This window comes from Vicia villosa, linkage group LG1, assembly GCF_029867415.1.
Source record: "Vicia villosa cultivar HV-30 ecotype Madison, WI linkage group LG1, Vvil1.0, whole genome shotgun sequence".
Lineage (NCBI taxonomy): Eukaryota > Viridiplantae > Streptophyta > Magnoliopsida > Fabales > Fabaceae > Vicia > Vicia villosa.
The window spans coordinates 158,383,781-158,392,697 of NC_081180.1; the positions used below are offsets into that span (position 1 = coordinate 158,383,781).

General features: G+C 34.7%; 1 protein-coding gene and 1 pseudogene across 1 annotated transcript; both read left to right on the plus strand.

The window, feature by feature from the left end:
* Positions 1 to 3,145: 3,145 nt before the first annotated feature.
* On the plus strand, positions 3,146 to 5,597 carry LOC131619581 (uncharacterized; annotated as a pseudogene).
* Positions 5,598 to 7,136: 1,539 nt separating this feature from the next.
* On the plus strand, positions 7,137 to 7,832 carry LOC131658170 (uncharacterized). The gene has a single exon (XM_058927501.1). The coding sequence runs from the start codon at positions 7,137 to 7,139 to the stop codon at positions 7,830 to 7,832; it is 696 nt and encodes a 231-aa protein (XP_058783484.1).
* The last annotated feature ends 1,085 nt before the right edge of the window (positions 7,833 to 8,917 follow it).

Genomic DNA, 8,917 nt, shown 5'->3' on the forward strand with positions numbered 1-8,917 from the left:
TAGGGACTCGACTAAGAGTCTCATCAGACAGGCTCATCTAAGCGTCTTGCTTGAGGGACTAAGAGCCTCATCTAAGCGTCTTTCTTTGGAAATTTTAAACAATGGGAGTCGACCCATTTGAGGTGGGAGTCGACTCTTAAGGGAATGGGAGTTGACCCATACTGCCTGGGAGTCGACTCCATGTGGACATAAAGGTTTAGAGAAATTTTGATTCAGTAGGAGTTGACACATAACACTTGGGAGTTGACTCCTTTGTGTTATATTTCGACTCCAAATTCCTGGGAGTCGACCCATCCTAGACAGGGATTTAGTTTTCAAAAAAGCTTTTAGTAGGAGTCGACCCACATCTCGGAGGAGTCAACTTCTTCATGCTATGTATTGACTCCAAGGTCCTGGGAGTCGACTCCATTTTGACAGAAACATTTGTTTTTAATTATACTTTAGAGGGACTCGACTCCTAACAAGGGTGAGTCGACTCCAAGCATGATTTTTTATAAAAATTGATATTTTTGACCTTTTTAACTTGGCTAAATGCTTTTGACTTGTTCCCTAAGTTTCCTAAGATGAAAATGCAACCTAGACATAGACATAAAAAGATAAGATCCAATATATAAATACTACATATTACCTAGTTTTGACATCATTCAAAACATCTAAGGGAAGATCTTGCACTCACATACTCCCCTTTTTTAATGATGGAAAAACATACGACTTATTTGTAGTTTCTGATCATATCTCCCTTGAAACATGTGCATCTCCCCTTTAGTATTTGCAAAACTAGATGATGTTCTTTGTTGTTGCATAGCTTCTCCCTCTTTGACAACATCAAAAAGAGAAAAAGACCACAAAACGTAAGAAGCATCAAGTAAAACACACAATCACATATATACCACTTAGAGGCGTTACAAAGATAAATTTTAATCAACAATTTCGACACTCACATAAAATAACGTTAACCTGAAAATGCATAAACATAAATAAAGCATTCAATTCAGACAAAGTATTATGAAATCAGTACAAATTAAGCATACAAAAGTCAGAATAGAACAACATAACATCATAAAATAGAAAGCATAATAAAGCAGCATAAGATCATGAAATAAAATGTATGCAAAAGTTCTTTAGCCACTTCAAAAGCGTCACGTTTACGTGAAATCTCCGTTTCAAGAATTATGTTACCATTATAACATGCATAAACATTTATTATGCAATAATATATTAATAACATGATCAACCACTACTAGCATTAAAGACACTTCAAATGTGCAGAATTTATATCATGAAATACATATGATTATGAAATACAAATGATTAAAACATGACGCCACTATAAACATATAGATTGAAAACACTCGTCGGTTAACAACAAAAAGTTTAGAAGTGAACAATCATGAGATTGCATCATACATCAAATATATCACACATTTTGGAGCATAAACTAGAAATCAAGTTACAAGAGACGGAGATAAGCAATGCAAGATATGAAAACTTACGAACAAAGAGACAAGTGAAAATGATATTACCTCATCGGATGAATTCACGGATGATGCACTTAAATGAAATGGAAATTTCAAACGAAAGTTGAAACAAATGTCAAGAGTGCCAATATACTTTTTTACTTGAAACATAAAGGTCCCTTTTTTGAGATGTTTAATCTTATAGCATGTAGTTACGTCTTTGGTGATGTCTCCAAGAATATTTCGATTGGATGGTCCTTGGATGTCCTCCACACCAAGGGAAGATCATCCACTTTAGTTGGACTTTCATCTTTCTTCTTTTCATCATCGTTATCTTCTTCCTTCTCATGTGTCACCATATTAGGTTGATCAATTCCTTATTCGGTGTCTTTGAGTATGTCTTATGAAGATACACCTGTGTCATGGAAAGAAATACCTTTCTCGAAATTTCTCGGATAAGATTCATCAAAAGTAACTGTGTAATGTTAGGAGGAGGGCTACTAGATGATGATCCATACATTACAATGCTATAAGAATAATGACTCTGTTGGATTTTGTGCAGCTCGGGAGAGTTTTACCGAGCCCCACGGTGGACGCCAGATGTTCTTGTAAAAAACACCATTTGGATAACCTCCCTGATGCTGGTCAGGGTAGGTCGCAAATGAAGGGAAGTTGGTTGTTGTGTGTTGTCTCAATGTATCTTCTGTCCTCTAGCGTTTTCACTGACGCCTCTTATATAATATTCATATAAACCCTATCAATCCTTCTTCAATGGGCCATAATGAGCCGCCCCGGCGTTTCCCAGGCTTTAATGCTCAAGGTATCGTAAGCCGTCTTCATAATGACCACTAATCATGAGTTATAATAGTTAATACATCAATTTCATAACCTCCATGTGACCTTTGAGGTGCGTCTTAACCATTACGGTGGGCTACTAATCCGGCCATCTGGCATCTACCAAGGACTACTCTATGTATTATGCCCAGGCAGGGGCGGTTCTTCCGTACGGCCAGGGTGGGCATATGCCCGAGCTCGGCCCGGCCCAAAATTTTTTTTAGCTGTCATGTTATTATAAAAAAAACAAATAAAATTAAAAAAGAAAAAGAAAAAAGAGTGGAACAAGAACCGGAAGAGAGAAAGAGGAAAAGGAAACCGCCGCCTCCGTTTTCTAGCGTTCATACGTCGAAAAGGTAAGATGTTGTTTTCTTCCATTCTTTTCCTATTTGCTGTTGCACTGTTGCGGTTTGAAGAGAGAGAGATATGTTCACCATCCAAGTTTGCAGAGAGAGAATAAATAAAAAAAATTTATTCCATTGAGTCATAGAGAGAGTGAGAGTACATTTGAGGATAAGGTTAAAATATGACATTTCAAAGAGAGGTTGGGAACACTGAACACACCTCATCCACTCATTCAATTGTATTGTTTTATTATAGAATTTTAAAATATGACATTTCAAGGATAAAGTTTTAGACATAGAATAGTTAAAGTTTTTTTTTTAAAATAGTCATATAATCATAAAGTTTTTTCTTGTAGATGCCATTTTATTTAGTGTATTTATTTGTACATGATATTTTATTGTGTAGTGAATTTTCAACTAGAATTTTTGTACACGGTTTGTACAAAAAAAATATAATACGCCATACACACAAAATACAATTTTGTAACTACTTTTATCTTTTGTTCAGAGATGAGGAGATTTTTGGTTGACAGAGAAAATATTGAGAATGTGAATGTCGTGTAATCGGAAGCTGAATTAGAACCACCACCTAATAATGTGATTAATGAATTTAATCCAAATGATATTGTGCGTGATCCTGGTCGTAGGAAACAAATTAATGAGTATGCTCCAAATATTCAGGACCAGGTGAGAAGGGCATATATATTGAAGGGTCCAATGCAACCAGATTTGCCAAGCTTCCCTCGTACTCAATTTGGAAGTGTTAAAAGAGCATTCAATAAATCATGGTATAAGAATTATGCATGGTTAGAATATAGTGAGATAAATGATGCAGCTTATTGTTTTTATTGCTTTCTCTTTAAGCAACCCGGGAGGGCCGAGCACTTTGGTTTTGAAGTCTTCACTAAAAGCGGATATAGAGATTGGAAACATGCATCTCAAGGCTTGAAAGGTCACGTTGGTAGTCATAATAGTTTGCACAACTCATGTGTCAAGCACTACGATGATTATAACAATCAAAGACAAAGTGTGACAAGTAAGTTTGCCCAAGCAACCAAGGAATCAGAAGAATTATATAAGATTCGTTTGACTTGTTCTTTAGATTGTTCAAGATATCTCATAGCACAAGGCATGGCTTTCCGCGGCCATGATGAATCCTCTACTTCTCTAAATAAGGGCAATTTTAGAGAGATGGTAGATTGGGTAAAATCTCAGAATGAGCAGGTGAGGGATGCTTTTGACCGTGGTGGAAAAAATTGCACAATGACTTGCGGTGACATTCAAAAGGAGCTTGCAACATGTTGTGCACATGAAGTTACCAAGGTGATTATGGAAGAGCTTGGTGATAGACAATTCTCCATTCTTATTGACGAGTCACGTGATATATCCGTCAAAGAGCAAATGGCGGTGATGTTGAGGTTAGTAGTTGTGTTTTCCAATTTTAATTACATATTATTATCTATATGCCGCCAAGTAAACTTGTTGAATTTGTTTTAGGTTTTTGAATGGCAAAGGGAATGTTGTGGAACGATTTATTGCTCTACATCATGTCACAAATACTACATCTAACTCATTAAAGGATGCTCTTTATGGTATTCTTGATAAGTACATGTTATCTATTTCAAGGATACGAGGGCAAGGATATGATGGAGCTTCAAATATGAGAGGTGAATTTAATGGTTTGCAAAGAAAAATTATAGATGAAAACCCTTATGCTTTCTATGTCCATTGTTATGCTCACCGTTTGCAATTGGTTGTTGTGTCGGTTACGAGTAGTTGCTCATCTATTCATGATTTCTTTGAGTATATCGCCTTGATTGTGAACACAACAAGTGTATCTTGTAAGAGAAAGGATGCTTTGACAGAGGCACAACACCAAGATATTTTAAATAAACTTGAAAGTGGTGAGATATCTAGAGGAAGAGGCTTGCACCAATCATCTAGTCTCACTAGACCCGGGGATACAAGATGGGGTTCACATCATACTACATTGCTTCGTTTGGATCAAATGTGGTCCTCCGTGTTAAAGGTGCTTAGTTTGGTTGATGAAAATGGACGTACACCATCTCAAGCAGCGAGTTTGATAGAAAAAATGGAGAGCTTTAAATTTGCTTTTATTTTGAGGTTAATGTTAAAGTTGTTTGGTATCACAAACGAGCTCTCAAATGTCTTGCAAAGAAAAGATCTTAATATTGTGAATGCCATGGAATTAGTTGATGTTGCCAAAGCTCGGTTGGGTACAATGAGAGAGAGTGGTTGGAATAATTTTTTTGCTGATGTCCAAGGATTTTGTGTTGCTAAAAGTATTCCAGTGCCAAATATGGATGACGAAATACCGGTTCGGGGTCGTTCAAGAGTAGAAGGAAGGACTATCACTAATCTTCATCATTACCGTGCAGAGATTTTTTATGTTGCTATTGATAAAATATGCGTGGAGATGGATCACCGCTTTAATGAAGGAAGTAACATTATACTTGATTGCTTCTCATGTCTTGATCCCAAGAACTCTTTCTCCAAGTTTGATGTTGATAAGCTTGCTCGTCTTGCTGATATTTATCATGCAGACTTTTCTGATGATGACCGAGGAACAATTAGGGATCAACTTGATACTTATGTTCTTCAAGTGAGAAGAAATGCTTCATTTTCCACTTGTGAAGATGTTCAAAGTTTGGCTATGAAGATGGTTCAAACTGAGAAACATTTGGTATTTCCATTGGTTTATAAACTTATTGAGTTAGCTTTGATATTGCCGGTGTCGACAGCATCTGTTGAAAGAGCTTTTTCAGCAATGAAGATTATCAAGTCTAAATTGCGCAATAAGATCAACGATGTGTGGTTCAATGACTTAATGATATGTTACACCGAGCGGGAGATATTTAAGTCACTTGATGATATTGATATTATCCGAACATTCACTGCAAAGAAGTCTCGGAAAGGACATTTACCTCGTAATTTTATTTAATCCGCTATTGTAAGGCTATGTTTATCTCTTTTATTTAAAACTATATTTTTATTCACAAAATGACGAGTCTCTTTTATTTTGATTGATGACTATTTATATATTATATAAAATTTGAATTTGTGGTCTTAAAAATTTTGCCCAGGCTTTATAGTTTTTCTGGCTCCGCCACTGTGCCCAGGCACATGCATGATCATGATGTATAGTTATCAATTCGGACCATTGCTAGTCATGAAATTTCGTGCTCCTTAGGTCTATCATCCAACCAACATTAAAAGAGATGTTTCGGCTAAGCTAAAAAATCCATTAAAACAAATAATTAAACACATTTTTACTCTGTGCATGTACCAGAAGTTTAATAGGTTAAATGTTAATTTTTGTCAATGTTAAGTTTTAGACAAATTGAAGGATGCTAATATTTCTATACCAGATGTCATATCATAAACGTTTCTACCGAATAACCATCCTTTTCCTTTCTCTGTACTACTATTCTATTCTAAGTTTATGGAAGCAAACGGTGTGAAATTTTTGGTGAAAATTATAGCTAGATATCGGTGTTTCAATTTCTCAACTGTATATTTATTCTCTTGAACCTAAAGTGTCAGTCAATGTTTGTTAATATGTTTGGTAAAGAGTAGAAATGAAAAAATACCTATTTCATCAACTATCCGTGTCAAAGCCATTAACACTATCGAACTAGCAACTGGGAGTTTAAGATGCTTTAAGTAGTAATAAGTCACACTCCAATTTAATGAAATAAGCACTATATTGGTCAACTAAATATGTCTCACAATAATTGTCTTAGAAAAAATTGTTCTTAAATTAGCCGATTAATATTTTTTTTCTATTTTTTTATTTATAACAATAAAAATACAATTAACATAGATAATTACATAAAATTAAAACTACATTTTATTCATTTACCTTATTTACTTAATTGTGTTTTTTCCAAGTTTATAAATGTATCATATTGTTTTTTATAAACAAATTTAATTTAAAAAAAACATGTTTTTGTATTTATACGACGAGGCAGCTGAATTATGAGATGACATAAATTAGATGGCTTAATTGAAATTTCACTTAATTTATAATTTTTTTAATAATAATATAAATTATTTTATTAATTTAAAAAGATAATATAAATTACTATATTATATTTAAAATCTCTATTATGACATGAAATAATATAGATTATTATTTATTAAAAATAAAAAAATTAAAATAAATCTTGAAATTATTCTTTTTTTCAAAAGAATTTGTTGTTTATATTAGCTAGGTGAGCCTCCAGACGATTAATGTGTGATATATATTTTTTCTCTTAAGAAAGAAAAACTATAAAATAAAGTCTTTAGGATTCAAGATCTCTAAAGCATCATCATTAAAAATTGACTTCAAATAATTTGGGGCTTCTTCGAAAATAGGAACAAGAGGAATTGTTTGATATGTAAGGTTGATTTTGTGCAGACTTATGATTATCTTGATTGGAACTATCTGAGATTAATGTTAAGAAGAATGGGTTTTGGGGATAGATAGATGCTATGAATGGAAGCGGTTGTATTTACTAGCTCCATTTTGATTCTAGTTAACGGTAGTTCAACGATAGAATTTATAGCTTCGAGAGGTTTACGACAGGGTGATCCATTTTCACCTTTCTTGTTTACTATTGTGACTGAAGGGTTGGCAGGAATGGTTAGGCAGGTTATACATGGTGGCTTGTATAATGGTTTCAAAATTTCAAATAAAGTGGAGTATAGTTTGTTACAATTCGCATATGATACAATACTTATTGAGGATGGTTCTTCTACAAATATGTGGGCCTTGAAGGCTTTAGTTAGAGGTTTTGAGATGGTGTCTGGATTGAGAATAAATATGAGCAAGAGCAAGCTTAATGGTATTGGAATGTCTTCTTATGATTTGGAGGCGTCTTCTCAATTTTTAGGGTGCAAGCTTGAACAATTTCCATATAAATTTCCGGGCTTAACTATTGGTGAGAGTCAAAGGAAGGTGATTTTCTGGAAGTCCGTGATTAATGCGATGAAATCTAAGTTATTGTCTTGGAAGGGCAGGTTTCTATCCATTGGTGGAAGATTTACGATGTTGAATTCTGTTTTGACTAATATTCCTATTTATCAGTTGTCTTTTTATAAAATACCAGTTAAAGTTATGCAGAAAAACATCTTTATTCAAAGGAACTTTTGTGGCATGGAGTGGTGGAGAAGAGGGGGTTGGCTTGGGTAATTTGGGATACAATATGTAAATCGAGAGAACTAGGTTGTTTGGGAGTCAAAGATATTCGTAAATTCAATCAGGCTTTACTTTCTAAATGGATTTGGAACCGAAGAGGAAGCTATTTGGAAAGGGTTATTGTAGGCCAGATATGGTGAGCTGAGAAATAGGCTATGGAACTGAGCAGATTGTAACCCAAAAATTAAAGAATCAACTTGGTGGAGGGACATTATCTTAGTGTTCAAAGACCGTTAAGGAATCATGAGAAAAGTTACAGTAAAGTTGGCAGATGAGAACATGGCTTACTTTTGGAAATCTTCTTGGTTGGGGATGGGCTGTCTGGTGGATCCTTTTTCAAAGTTGTATTAGCAATGTTACTATAAAAATGGTTGCGTTTGCAGCATGTGGGCTTGGTGTATTGATGGGTGGCGTTGGAAGAACATTTGAGGGGAAGAGGTTCTTGGGATGGAGGCTACTTCTGAACTGGTAGAATTGAAAGTGATGTTGTATGGTTTTTCTCCTTTGTGAATGCCACTGATGTGATTATTTGGCCTTTTGACGTTTTAAAAGTGTTCACTATGATGTCTTATTATGTCGTTTTGAAACATGCATTTAGTGGTATCGTACCTGATACACGAAGGAAATTGGGGCTAAGCATTATATGGGGAATCATGTTCCTTCGAAATTGAATTTTTTTCCGGATGGAGGCTTTTGCTGGATAGGTTTCCTTCAAGGAAGAAACTATTAAGAAAAGGAATTATCACACAACATCAAAATGCTTTTGTGTATTCTGTCAAATGCAAGTGGAAGATTTAAATCACTTAGTGTTGTACTGTTCTAAGTTAAAGCCATTATGGAGGAAGATTTAAAGTTGGTTGGAGTTAGATATTCCTAATGTTAAGGACTATTGTATCCATTTGTTAAAGCGTATTGATTTAATGATAGGAAAGATGTCAAGCTGCAGGGTAGGAGTTATTTGGATAATAACATGTTGGTGTATATGGAAGCAAAGAAACGACATGTTTTTTAATAGTGCAGTTGTCGACACCGATGAACTCTTCTTTATGATTCTATGGTTCTCACTACAAAAAAACTGC